At 42.6% G+C, this 14,508-nt stretch overlaps 1 protein-coding gene across 1 annotated transcript in view; it reads left to right on the forward strand.

The window, feature by feature from the left end:
• The first annotated feature begins 331 nt into the window (after nt 1–331).
• Nucleotides 332–14,508, forward strand: part of CLNK (cytokine dependent hematopoietic cell linker) — a 245,145-nt gene continuing 230,968 nt past the window's right edge. Inside the window, exon 1 of the mRNA XM_017871957.1 lies at nt 332–845. Within this exon, the coding sequence (XP_017727446.1) occupies nt 843–845 (3 nt within the window). The 5' untranslated portion in view covers nt 332–842. The remainder of the gene's footprint in view (nt 846–14,508) is intronic.

The raw sequence follows: 14,508 nt of genomic DNA on the forward strand, positions 1-14,508 counted from the left end.
CATTTGACTAGTTAGCTAGCGTATTCCAGGGCTATAAAATAACAGTCCCAGGAGCCTGCATGGTTGTCAGACATTTCTAATAGATCACAGTTCTCTTTCCTACTGAGCCAGCCCAGGATCTCAGAACTCTTTGCAAAGTTATGCTGCAGGCAACCACTACCAATCAATGTGAAATGGAATACGAACTTCTTTTCATCAAAAGACTCCATGAAAACAGTGAGAAGGCAAGTCCCATCTTGGGAGAAGATATCTGCAATGGACATAACCAAGCTTTAGCATCCTGATCTTACATAGAATGCCTCTAAATAAAGAAAGAAAAGAAATGGCACATTTGCTGCCTTTGCTCTAGGAAGATTCGGATGGGAGAAATCTTGAGTTTCCTGACCTCAGGGTGTACCTTTCATTGACACAAACAACAGGCACTGTAGGAACATGTGACTGTTTGATGTCAACAGCAGGTGTGAGTCAGGCTTATGCGCCACCCGCCCCCACCACCCACCTCAGCTCAGCTCACCTGCTTTGTCCCAGAGCCAGCAGAGTACAGGCTGCTGTTAACAACTTCATGTCCCCGTGGGTAGCAGGCAGGTGCTTCTGTCTGATCTGGCTCTCCTTGACCACTGTACTCATCAAATAGACCAAGATCCCCAGAGTCCGAGATCTTTACAAGGGGGCCAGAAAGGGATGAGCTTTCTGAAGAAGCACTGATGCAAAATACCAGGAATTTTGACAACAAAGAAGATGTTTGTGATGGCAGCTGGGATTTGGCCATAATCTAGAAGACACATGGTGAATACAGTTGCAAGTCATTTAGTCATATTTCTTGCTAAATTGCTGTGTCTTCAATGGTGAGTCTGTTCAACTTTACTTTTGTTATGCTTCCCTCAATCAAAAAAAGGACAAACTTCTCATCAGACTGGTCCTGAGTAAAAGTGACCTGGAATTCTCTAATAAAGAAGAGGGAAAGATTTGGCTGGATAATGCCAGGTTTCTCTCACTTGACAGTACAATGTAACCATTTTTGCCATAATGCTGTGAGAGAGGATGTGTGGGCCCAAGACCAGAATGGTGGAACTATGCAGTCAACCATGGATTTATAGCATTGCATGCAACAAAATGCCCAGGTTTGGTGTCAGGAAGCCCAGGTTCAGGCTTTGCAAATCCTAGGATTGGGAGTCAGTTCCTTAACCTCTCTGACTTTTAGCTAACTTGATTATAAAACCAGGTAAAGAAAGGCTTTTCATACGGTTGTTTTTATGGAAAAAATGAGATAATGACTATAAAACAGAAGTGCAGTTACATAGTAGATGCTTATTGAGTAGTGGTGTATCTCCTTCTCCTATTCCACTCCAAAGGAAAAGAAGAGAAAAGAAAAGAAAAAGACATGTATCTCTAATGGGCCAGTTGGCCATAGACTAAGTTTAAAAACACACTTTTGGGAAGTAAACATAAGCAATATATGTTCAGAAATGACTCTTCAGGAGAATGGCACTTATGTATGGTAGATATGCAGGAATGTCAACTCTCTGGGGCTGGAACACATCTCTGCATTCTCTGTAGATCTCTAGCACTTAGTTCAGCTGCAACACAGAACTAATATTCTATGAAAAGTGATAAAAGCATCTCTAGACAAAATACAACAAGCTCCTATCAACTATAGACAGCAAAAGAAGGTGGACAGCATGGTGCCTGGCATATGGCAGATGCTTAGAATGAATAAATTAGCAGGCCTTTGAAAAACACACAGATGCATGGCAAACCAGGTAGTGCATAAAATTAATAATCACAGAAAGCAGTGTGCTGTCATTCACTGACGGTGCTAGGCTCTTTGAAACACTCATTTTCTCAATACCTAACTTGGAAAAAAAATCCCCATTTTATACACCAGAAAACTAAGACCAAGAGAGGTTCCCCAGTTTACCAAGTATAACATGGTTAATACATAATGAGGCAGGAATTTGACTGTCTCCATAGGTGTTTTTCTTGAGACTAACTTGGCCCAGGACTGATGGGGACAGGGTCTGAATGGGCAGCGAAGTGGGGAAGGTGGGCTGTTGTCGTGAATGTCCAGGGTGGTGGTGACTTGAAGGGTTTGGTGACCAAGGGGTGGATTGTGGCACAGGGTTTATAGGCAGATGTGGGGGCTGTAGTGGCATCAGGGCTCTTGCCATGAAAGAGGTCTGGCAGAGGCACCCCCAAGACAGGCAGCCGTGGAGACAGGAAGCTGTGGCTATCACCTGGGGTTGGGGGGAATAAAAGCCAATACCATAATGACAGCGATAACTGAAAGGGGGGCTCGGAATTGCTGGTGGATTATTTTCCCTCTATGCTGAAGCTGCTCATTTGTCTTCTTAATCTTGGGTTGTGCTCTCTGAAATCTCCAGCACCAGAAATTTCCTAAAATGAAATGTCAGAGTATTTACTGTCCTATTCACTCTCGCCAAATGGGAGCAGCATAAATAATCCACATTATTCTCTTTAGGATCATGTTGGCAAAAATATATTAGCAGATATAATTGTCTGACACTTCAAGGAAGTGATGTTTTAAAAATAGGAACCCATGAGGAGGGAGAGAGAGAAAAAGCACCTGACTCACTTGGCTTCCTGTGGCTACTTATTTTAAAGATAAGGCTGTTTTTTTTTTCTGTTTTTTTGTTTTTTTTTTTGGTCCTCGAATTGCTGTCATATTTTTATGTATATATGCTTATAATGTGCTGCAACACATCCCTTCTAGGTTCTTAATTCATCAATTCTCACCTCTTCTGCCTCTACTAGTTTCGTCTTTCTTTGATTGTCATGGAAATTCAGAGTTGGATGGAATGTAAAAGACTAGTCCCCATTCAGAGCCTGAACCCTTGTCCTTGGGTGTTTACTCAAATTCAAACAAAACCACTCAGTGACAGTGGAAAACCCCCTCATCTCACCACAGGACTTTCCCAAGTTCAGTCATACCATTTCACTTCTACTTAAAACCTGTAGCTTTTCACTTGTTATTAAGATGAAGTGCAAAAAGCCATAACAGCCTTGCCAATCTCTCTCTCACCACAGGACCTTTGCATGGGCTGCTAGCTCTGTGTGCTCCTCAAATCCTGTTAAATCCGCCCAACCTTCAGTAAAGTGTCAGATATAGCTTGAATGAGCTCACAAGGACTGACCGTTAAATTTTCGGACATTTTATGAGCTAATTGTTCAACAGAACTATTATTCAAAATGAAATTACATAAACTCATAAGTATATTAAAAACAAAGGTAATAAATATGCAAAACTCATTACTTTTTAATTATTTTCACCACATTGTACTCTATAATCTCGAGGTCATTTTTGCATAATAAAAGTGCTATATGATGGTGGCTACTGCACTTGTACCCAATTCCACATTCAGACATTGATAGCTTGAAATCAGCCATAATGAGGACATTTACAACATGAAAATCAGCAAATACTACTCACTAGAACTTGTCCCCTGCCCCACCACTCAGAGAGACAGTCGCTAATCCTTTAGCAGCAAACCACTGCTTCAAACTCACCAAACTTTAAACTAGGTTAGATTTGCATGTGGTATGATTTCATAGGACTGAATTCCTTTCTTGCAAAACCTTCTCTTTTTGTAGTCACGCTTTAACAGTAACTGATACTACTACATGTATGGATTTTACCCTCCATGAGAGCAGAATTCTCGACAGGTTTTGCATACCATTATGATATTGCAGCAACAAAAAGGATGCCAAACTCTTAAGAAGTTATTGGTAAATAACTGTAGGGTAAATATCAAACTCAAATTGTCAGAAACACTCAACATGAGTGGAAATCTTCAGCCCCTTTTAAGAGAGAATAATAACTTATTATCTTAACAGATGAAAGAGAGTTCCTCTTAGGAGGAATCTGTCTTTCTTTGAAGTAACATTGATAAGCTGAAGTTATAGAAAAGGCCTGAGAACTGTGATTAGCAGAAACTAAGGAACAAAAGATGTGGCTAAAAACCCCTGCGTGAGAGGAGAGGAATGAGTAGCCCAGTGGCACGAGACTGGAGGACCAGGAGCCCCGAACCCCCTGGGGAGAAATCCCCTGTAGTTGCATTGCCAGAGAGTGTCTCAGAAAAACAACATTTGTTATTTCATTTGAAGTTTTGTTGATGAGAAGTAAATAATTCTTTTTCTAAAACTAATACATAACGATTGTGCAAATTCCTGGAGAAGTTGGTTAATGGGTATAAAAATACAGTTACATAGAAGGAATTTGGCCTAATGTCTGATAGCACTGTGTGGTGACTATAGTTAACCATAATTTATGGTATATTTCAAAGTAGCTAGAAGATAACATATGGAATGTTCTCAACACAAATGATAAATGTTTGAAGTGGTGGATATTTTAACTTGATTTGATTATTACACATAGTATGCATGTATCATAATATCACGTACCCAAGAAATCTGTAGCTTTCCTTTCTAACTAAACCTTAGTAAAGTCCACACACACAAAAAGATGTGTGTGTGTATGTGCGCACATGAGTGTAAATTAATTAAGAGAATGAATTCCATGCTTGGGATGGTGCCACAGGGAATAGATACAGTACGCATGTGATGGTTAAAAAAAAACCCTCATAAACTGAAATGGTTAAACATACATATAGTTGTAAACTAGAGGTGACCATAATGAAGTAAGAATAGACCTGTATGAAAATCTCAGTAGTTCTGGAGTTTCCAGTTCATGAGGCATGTAAGATTTTGATTGGTTGGGTTTTTTTCCTTTGATCTCAAGGTGCTAGGAGACTGGGAACATGTATTTCAGTGGTGGTTCTATTTCTAAATTTACAGAGCAGGATATACTTCACTTGCAGTTGCAACTCCCTTTTGAGGTAGGGGAAAGGGAAACTTGGAGACAGCCAGAACCGTATTCAAATGCAAGATTAAAAATGCAATGTACAGTTCAAGGTCATTATATTTATCCAGCAAGAGCCAATGAAGGCTGAATGGGAATGAGTATCAGGCAGAGTTTCAGATATATTTCGGAGGGAGCGTCATCAGTAAGACTTGACAATAAGCCAACATTGAAGGTGAGGGAAACAGAGGAGTCATATAATGACTCTGAGAGTTGAGGGCATGCTGGTATCACTTAGGGAAATGGGGGAAAACTGCAGGAGCACCACACCGTGGAATGAAAGTCTGTGCCATGTGAGGTTCAATAGTGCAGTGATGAGCCAGGGTGTCTGCAGATGGTGGCTATGTAGACCCTGCGCTTGGCAGGTAGGTGCCCAGAAATACTCATGGCGCATTTGCATGACTAGGGCCCCACAGCCACTGCCAAAACAGCCACTGGCCAAGTCTTTTGGCTTTTAATCATCAACTCACATTGTGCCACTCAGCATCCTCTTGGTTTCTTTGGATAAACTTAGAGGTTTGATTCATATAAATAAGTATCTATATTTCAAATCCATTTGTTTTCAAAACAAACGGCAGTAAAAGTATCGCCTTGAGACTGTATATAGTAACCGTTCTCCTGGGAAATTTCCAACACGCATCTTTTGTGCTTTATCTAATCTTTCATACTTGCAAGAACTATACACTAAACATTTAATGAAATGTGGTCAAGTAAATATCATGGGGGAAAAGGTAATGGGCAGATATTGTATATAAATTATATGTTTCAAATTTTTGCAATATTCCTTATAGTTCTTACAGTACAGAGGTTTGATGAACATCAAATGCAAACCATGGCAGTATCTGACTTTCGGTTTCTGACTGTTTCACTTGAGATGATGGCTTGTAGTTTCATCAGTGTTGCTTCAAAAGACATGATTGCATTCTTTTTATGGCTGAAGAGTATTTCAGTGTGTGAGTGGGTGCGGGTGTGGGTGTGGCAGAGCGTGTAACGTTTTCTTTATCTGTTGATGGACACGGAGGTTGACACTTTGCTCTTGTGAATGGTGCTGCAGTAAACATGCAAGTGCGGGCCTATTTTTCATAAAACAATTTATTCTCTTTGGGGTAGATACTCAGTAGTGCGATTACTGGATGGCATGGTAGTTTTGCTACATTTGTTTGAGAAATCTCCATACTGTTTTCCATAGAGGCTGTACTAATTTACATTGCTACTAACAGTAGATAAGAGTTCCCTTTTCTCCACACCCTCTCCAACATCTGTTATTTTTTGACTTTTTAGTAACAGCCATTCTGACCGGTGTAAGACCATTAAAAGACAATCCAGATCCTGAATTAAAAGGTACAGAGTGCCAAACAGGACACAAAGAGACAAATTCGGAAGAGGAAGCAATCATTCTCACTTAGCAACGCTCCAAAGATTTGAGTATGAGATATTAACCAGGATTATATATTATCAGGAAATTAACAGAAATCATCATATAAAATATGCATATGGGTTGAAGTTCATGGCAAAAGATATGATTCCACAGAATAATTAATTGCTGTATAAAGTGATCAAACTTGGATATGTTTAAATATACAAGTCAAGAATAATATCAAATGTATATGCTAAAAATATAAGAAAGGGGCTGGGCGAGTTGGCTCATGCCTGTAATTCCAACACTTTGGGAGGCCGAGGCGGGTGGATCATGAGATCAGGAGATGGAGACCATCCTGGCCAACACAGCGAAACCCCGTCTCTACTAAAAAAAATACATAAAAACTAGCCGGGCGAGGTGGCGGGCGCCTGTAGTCCCAGCTACTCGGGAGGCTGAGGCAGGAGAATGGCGTGAACCCAGGAGGCGGAGCTTGCAGTGAGCCGAGATCGCACCACTACACTCCAGCCTGGGTGACAGATGGAGACTCCATCTCAATAAAAGAAAGAACGAAAGAAAAAGAGAAAGAGAGAGAGAGAGGAAGGAAGGGAGGAAGGAAGGAAGGAAGGAAGGAAGGAAGGAAGGAAGGAAGGAAGGAAGGAAGGAAGGAAGAAGGGAGGGAGGGAGGGAAGGAGGGAGGGAAGAAAAGAAGGAAGGAAGGAAAGATGCATCACAGATCAGTGACTACTGAGGTGATGGCAAACCTGCAGCAATTCATTGGTAAAGGTACCTATTGACCAAGGGGAAGCCGAGAGATTTTGCTTTAGGCATCATGTCATGTTATTTCTCAACACTAAGGTCAACTATTATAAATGCTTTTAGCTACACTCTCTCTCCCTCTTGCTCTCGCTCTCGCTCTTGCTCTCTCTAGGATAAAATGTTGCTTTGTTCCTGTTTGTTCTTCACAATAGAACAACAGAACACCTAATTAAAAACTCATGGTATTTGTGTATTCTTCTAAAAATGTTTGGCAAATATTGTTTTTGGGGATGCAAGAGAGACTTTGTGAAGGGGATACATCACGGCTTCTCAGTGTCATCACTCCTGACATTTAGGCCTGGATAATTCCTTGTTGCGCTGGGCTGCCCCGTGCGCTGTAGGATATTCAGCAGTAGCCCTGGCCCCATCAGTAGATACCAGAAGCCCTTCCCCAGTTCTGACAACCAAATATGTGTCCAGACATTGTACGATATCCACTAGGAGGCAAAATATTTTTAGTGTAAGACTGTTTCAATGTCTATCCACATGTACCTCTAATTTGGTGGTTCTCAACCTTGAGCACAGTATGCACCAGAATTCCCTAGAGAGCATGTTAAAACAAATTGCTAAGCCCCATCTCCAGACTTGCTGATTCACTAGAACTGGTTGGGGCCCAGGAATTTGCACTTTTTAGAAGTTATCAGGTGATTTTGATGTCACTGGTCCTAGTACCGCAGTTTGAGAACCACTGTTCTAGTTTATTTCTTCTCTCTGCTGCCTGGGGTTCCATTATTTGCATCTCCAGTATTTTACTTATTCATTGCTCTAGCGTTGGGCAGCTTGGCTGTCTCCACTTCCCTCTTCTCACAAACAAGGCTGCAGTCAGCATTCTGATGCCTGTCCCCTCACCCTTTGAGGTGTGACTTTCTCTAGATCTATACCCAAGAATGGCATTGCAGGCCTATAGGGTGTGTAGATGCTTTATTGCAATAAGTGCTGTCTGATCACACTTTAGAACAGCTGATCCCAGGTATGCATAAATAGCTGTATCCCCATTTAACAGAGGAGGAAACCATGAAACAGGAATTTAATTAGACTGACCCCCTCCAATTCCACCATTAACATGGCTAGTGAGTGAATGTCTCGGTGCAAACCCCTGTCTTACTCCACCCTGCTGGTAACTGACAAAATGATCTTTCAGTTGCCTTGTGTTCCACCACGGAATTTTCCACGACTCTCAAGCTGACCTTCAATATGAGCCCCACCTGCAAACTGCACTTGTTTACCCTCCTACTCATGTCCTTAAGTGGGCAGAAAGATCAGTTATAGTTATTTTGCTGAGAATTTTGCAAGCGAAAAGAGTAACGGCCCTTGCTCTATATGAGTTCCCCACATAATTGACTTGGATTTCCTGGGTCAAATTTCAATTTTTTTACGGCTTGAGAATGAGCTGTTGCCACATGTCCCCTTTGCCTGCTTGTGAGTCTCAGGCTTCTGCCCTGACCTCTACATAAAAGAATGACTGGGACAGTGCTGTGTCTGAGGAACAAACTCCAGACTTGATGTGATGCTCGATAGGTACCTATTGCATGTTGGCTCGTCACTTGCTATGTGGCCCTAAAGAAACACCTGTTACACAAACATGTCTGTTACAGGTAACAACGCGTTTTCATAGCAACAGTTCCGTTTGATCTCTAACCTTCCTGCTAGGTAACAACAAGCATGCATTCTCATACCCATAGGAAGGACGCGGCTCACAATGAGGGATTCTGAACCATGTGGTTTATCATGGGTGGAGCTGGAGAGGCATATCTTTCCCACTTCAAACTACCCTAAAACTTATCTGGGCTTCAGTTCTTGCAAGTATATAACTGGAAGGTTAAAGAGGTTGTTTTAATCTTCAATAATAATAATTTTACAATTGAAATTTTTGCTCTACCTTGTTAGGGGTTGATTGTGTCCACCTGGAATTCATATGCTGAAATCCTAATGTCCAGGACGTAGAAGTGTAACCTTACCTGGAAATAGAACAATTGCAGATGTAATTAGTTAAGATGAGGGCATACTGGAGTGGGTTGAGCCCCCAATCCACTATGACTGGTGTCCTTACAAAAAGATGAAATTTCAACACAGATACATACATAGGGCCAGGAGTGGTGCCTCACGCCTGTAATCCTAGCACTTTGGGAGGCCAAGTTGGGTGGATCACGAGGTCAAGAGATCGAGACCACCCTGGCCAACATGGTGAAACCTTATCTCCACTAAAAATACAAAAATAAGCTGGGTGTGGTGGCAGGTATCTGTAGTCCCAGCTACCCGGGAGGCTGAGGCAGGAGAATCACTTGAACCCGAGAGGCAGAGGTTGCAATGAACCGAGATCTCACCACTACACCCCAGCCTGACGACAGAGTGAGACTCCGCCTCAAAAAAAAAAAAAGAAAAGAAAAGAAACACACATAGGGAAAAACATAAAGGCGGGGGCTAGGGTGACGCTGGTAGAAGCAACGGGATGTCAAAGATTGCCAGAAACCCCAGGGGCAAGTAGTGGCCTGGAACAGATTCTCCTTCACAGCCCTGAGAAGGAACCAGCCCTGCCCACACCTTGCTCACAGCCTCTGGCCCCCAGAACTGTGAGACAATATATTTCTATCGGTGTCAGCCACTCCGTTTGTGCTGCTTTGCTACCACAGCCCTGGCAAACTAATAGATCTGCAATACCCCATTTACAGGAACCTCCTTTTAAACTTTTATTTCTAAATGTCCTACAGAATGTGTTTTTCGCTGGGAAGGGGAAATGGGGATTTCTTTCTACAGCTTGGATTTATGTGGGGTTGGTCACTTCTGATGGCCAAGGAGCCTGCACAGGCGTCCTTGCAGATGCTATGAAGGAGGAGGCTAGGGAGGGGTGCGGGGCCCTGTGCTTCCAGTTCCAGAAAAGATCTTTACCTAGAACTCACACTCCACACAAATGAAGGCTAGGGCCCAGACCACCTGGTACACATAACAAATGATAATGCAAAGCTGTGAGCCCTGGCCTGGTACAAAGCCATAGGAGAGGGGACCCTGGACCCTGGCGGAGTGGAGAGGGTGTGCTCCAGTCAAGGCATTAAATCGAGTGACCTTTTCAAGGCACGTCTTACCCTGTGGGCTACAGTGAGCAACCCCTGGTTAAGCAGTTCTATCCCCATGGTGCTATGGGACCTGGGGAGGCATTATGTGCCTTTTCTAGTCTCCTTGGTCCTTTCCTTCACAAGGGAAACAGACTGTGAGCTCAACAGAGAGAGGGTCAGAGACAAAGCCTGTCCTCCTCACCTCTTCTTCACAGGTGTCCGTGACTCCACCCTCCTCCCTGCTTCAGAAATAAGTTCTTCCACCACTGTCCTCTTAGGTGTTTGAATTTTTTAGTCTCAGATAATTGAGATTAAATAAGCTTTCTCTTCTCTCTTGTCACTAAACCTCCTCTGAGGTCTGCTGGGTCACCAGGAGAAGGGGAAATGCCCTTCCCACAAAGGGGATAGGGGCTTAGCAAAAAAAACAATAGGACAGCATGAGCCCCAGGCTGTACCTGCTCCTGCTTTTTTTGGATGACCTCTAAGCAAATCCATCCTTCCTATCTGGGAATGTTTGCTGTAAAATAAATTCATTCATTCATTCCTCTCTTATTCCTAAGAGCTGTTGCCTCTCTAAAGCCTCATCTGATTTATTCTTTTATTCACCCAACTTTGGACATGTACAGGGTTCCTGTCCTCTGTTCTAAGCACTTACCATACAGCAGTGGACAAAACAGAAAGAGCTTTCTGCCCTCTTTGCGCTTACGTTATAATGGGTGAGGGAAAAAAAAACTAAAAATGTAATATCAAGTGTGGCATATAGCATCCCAGAAGATGACTTAAGCTATCCCAACAGGAAAAGGTAGAGAAGGATGAGGAGGATTCAAATTCTGAGCATAGGGAAGACAGATTGTAGAATTACATAGGATGGCAGGAGAAGCCTCTTCAAGGGTGTGACGTGTGAGCAACAACTCGAAGGATGAGGCGAGGGAGTTATCCACGCAGGTATCCAACAGAAAGTATCCTGGGCAGATGAAACAGTGAAACAAAGATCAAAGATGGGACTGTGATATGTGCATATATACATTATATTTATATAATGTGAAATATGTATAAATATGAAATATATAGTAATGTATAAGCCTTTATACAGTTTCTTCAGTCTAATAATAGGGACTTATGCTGAGAGCATCCCACAACCCCGTGGACTCTTGGTCTGAAATATCTTGCAAAGCATCTTTTTTCTTTTCTTTTTTTTTTTTTTTGAGACGCAGTCTGGCTCTACCGCCCAGGCTGGAGGTGCAGTAGCCTAATCTGGGCTCACTGCAAGCTCCGCCTCCCAGGTTCACGCCATTCTGCCTCAGCCTCCCAAGTAGCTGGGACTACAGGGGCCCGCCACCACGGCTGGCTAATTTTTTGTATTTTTTTTAGTAGAGACGGGGTTTCACCATATTAGCCAGGATGGTCTCGATCTTCTGACCTTGTGATCTGCCCACTTCGGCCTCCCAAAGTGCTGGGATTACAGGCGTGAGCCACCGCACCTGGCCCTTGCAGAGCATTGTATGCTATCTTGACAAGCAAGAACTTCTTGCTCAAATAGCTGCTTTTTAATCCCTGGGCAAACTCATATATCCCACCCACATATAAAAGTAACCAAAGCCATGCAGCCCTGACTCCTTCCTCTCTCTCTCTCCCCACCCCTCTGTATCTCTCTCTCTCTCTCTCTCTCTGACTCCTGTGTTATCCTCAGACTTCTCCAGGGAGCACTAGAATTTCAGTGAACACAGATTAATGTGATCTAACTGGAAGAGATACAAGAAATCCTGCAATCTAGTTATTCACAAACAAGCTGTTTCAACAAACCTGTGTTATCCACTGTGTACAAGTAAGTAATATGTTGCAGGGTAGGCATGATTATTATTAATAATATCATTATTACTGCACAAGAGTCTCAACGAACAAGAAATAATCCCTGCCTCAAAGAAGTGGATAGAAACGCCAAAAGGATTTCCCATAATACCATAAGAACTAGCATTTTTCCTCAGGGCTATCTACATTCCACACAGTTTCCCAAACACTTTCTTAGTGTTATTTCTCTTAATCCACACATCATTTCTGAGACAGGAGCCTATTAATATCCATAAAGTCTTAAGGAGAGAGAGATTCAGGGAGACCCACAAGCTTCCCTGAGTTAAAACAATTATTAAGTAGGAAAAGTAGAATTTAGTCTTTATCCATTTGATCCCTGAACTTCTTAATATACTCCACTGGCATGATTAGAACCTGAATCAAAAATATACATAAGTGTTATTGAGGCAAGAGAATAGGGTCAGGAAGGAGGGATCCTAACCACTTCCTGGAACTGAAACAAAGGGAATCCCCACCCCCAACTTTCTAAGTACTTTCTACTTGCCCAAGTAAATAACTTTGTAACTTCACTGCAGCTATTACAGGAAACCTCTTCATTTGCATGTAGCGTGTACACCAAGTAAATAACTTGGTAACCTCACTCACTACATCTTCTTCATTTACATAGGGCATACACCAAGTAACCAATGAGAAATGTCGACTGGGGTTTTTTGTTTTGTTTTGTTTTTGTTTTTAATACAGAGCCTCACTCTGTCTCCCAGGCTGGAGTGCTGTGGTGTGATCTCAGCTAACTGCAACCTCCACCTCCCGGGTTCAAGCAATTATTGTGACTCAGCTTCCCAGGTAGCTGGGGTTACAGGTATGCACCGCCACGCCCACATAATTTTTGTATTTTTGGTAGAGATGGTGTTTCACCATGTTAGCCAGGCTGGTCTCGAACTCCTGACCTCAGGTGGTTCACCTGCCTCGGCCTCCCAAAGTGCTGGAATAACAGGCATGAGCCACCGCGCCCTGCCGTCTAGAGGGTATTGAAACCCCAGAAAATCTTGTGACGGTGCTCTTGAACTGTTCGCTTGGGCCCATTCCCACCCTGTGGAGTGTACAATAGCAGATTTCAATGGATCTGCTTTTGTTGCTTCCTTCTTTACTTGTTTTGTTTGTGTGTTTTGTCCAATTCTTTGTTCAAAACGCCAAGAACCTGGTAGCCTCAACTGGTAACATTATGAAAGCAGAGAAGAGCAGGTCATTCACCCCTCCTCTATGGAGAAACAGAAAGTTATCGAAAGTTGCGTAATAGTGGGTCACTTGGTTGACAGGTGGAGAAAGGACATTCCTGTGGAGGAAACAGCAGGAACACACGCATAAAGCCCAACTGAGCTAGCAGGAGGTGGGGCTGGAAGGGGGTATTGGAGCCATGTTGGTGAGAGCCTTGTGTTTCCTATTTAGGAGCTTAGGAGCTTAGATTTTATACTGGAGGTCATCAAAATTCAATCCCATTGATTCTGTGACTCAGTACGTCCTTCTTCACCAAATTGGTGAATTACCCTCCCTCCTTTCCTCTTCCATGTTTACCTTGTCATGTTTATTTATTTGTTTATTTATTTTTGAGACAGGGTCTCTCTCACCCAATCTGGAATGCAGAGGCACGATCAGGGCTCACTGCAACCTCCACCTCCGGGACTCAAACAATCCTCCCACTTCAGCCTCCTGAGTAGCCAGGATTACAGTCATATGCCACCTTGCCCGGCTAATTTTTGTATTTTTTGTAGGGATGGAGTCTCACTATGCTTCCCAGGCTGGTCTCAAACTCCTGACCTCAAGTAATCTGCCAGCCTTGTCCTCCCACAGTGCTGAGATTACAGGCATGAGCCACCGCCTGGCTGTTTATTCATATTTTTATGCCAAGCAGTATGTCAGGCTTTGGCAATACAATATGCACCTGTCAACCTTGGTTGTTTGGTTGGATTGGTACTTGCTTGACAGAATGAATAAATAAATGTGAGCTCTCTAAATCAGAGGTCATGCCATGCTCCTTTTGTCTCCCTCCTGGTGCTTAGTACAACGCCTAACATACAAGTCGATAACTACTGTTTAAATGGAAGATAAAGCGTACAAGTGAATTAATAAGTTTATAAATGAATGAATGTATGAGAAGATAAATGTGTGGACAAATTGACTTCATCAGCAAATGAATAAAAGAGGAAAATGTATGAATATTCTACCCCATCTATCTTTCCCTATAAGGAGTGTAGATTTTACCTACACATACCATATGGTCTCTACACTTCTTTCCACCACAACATGACTCAGAAGTAGCCCATATTCTTGGGGAGAGAAATATGTCAATGTGTTCCTTTTTAATTTTTAAATCAACTTTTAAAATTTCAGATGATTGTAGAGTCTCCTGCAGTTGTAAGAAATAAAGCAAAGAGCTCTGTGTGCCCTTTACCCGTTTTCTACCGGTGGCAAACTTTTCAAAAACTATTATACAATATCACAGTCAGGCCATGGAGTTGACACAGTCAAGATACAGAACTTTTCCATCATCACCAGGATGCAGCCCTTCTATAGGCACACCCAGTTCCCTCGAGCCCCCA

Source organism: Rhinopithecus bieti, unplaced genomic scaffold (genome assembly GCF_001698545.2).
Source record: "Rhinopithecus bieti isolate Rb0 unplaced genomic scaffold, ASM169854v2 scaffold_865, whole genome shotgun sequence".
NCBI lineage: Eukaryota > Metazoa > Chordata > Mammalia > Primates > Cercopithecidae > Rhinopithecus > Rhinopithecus bieti.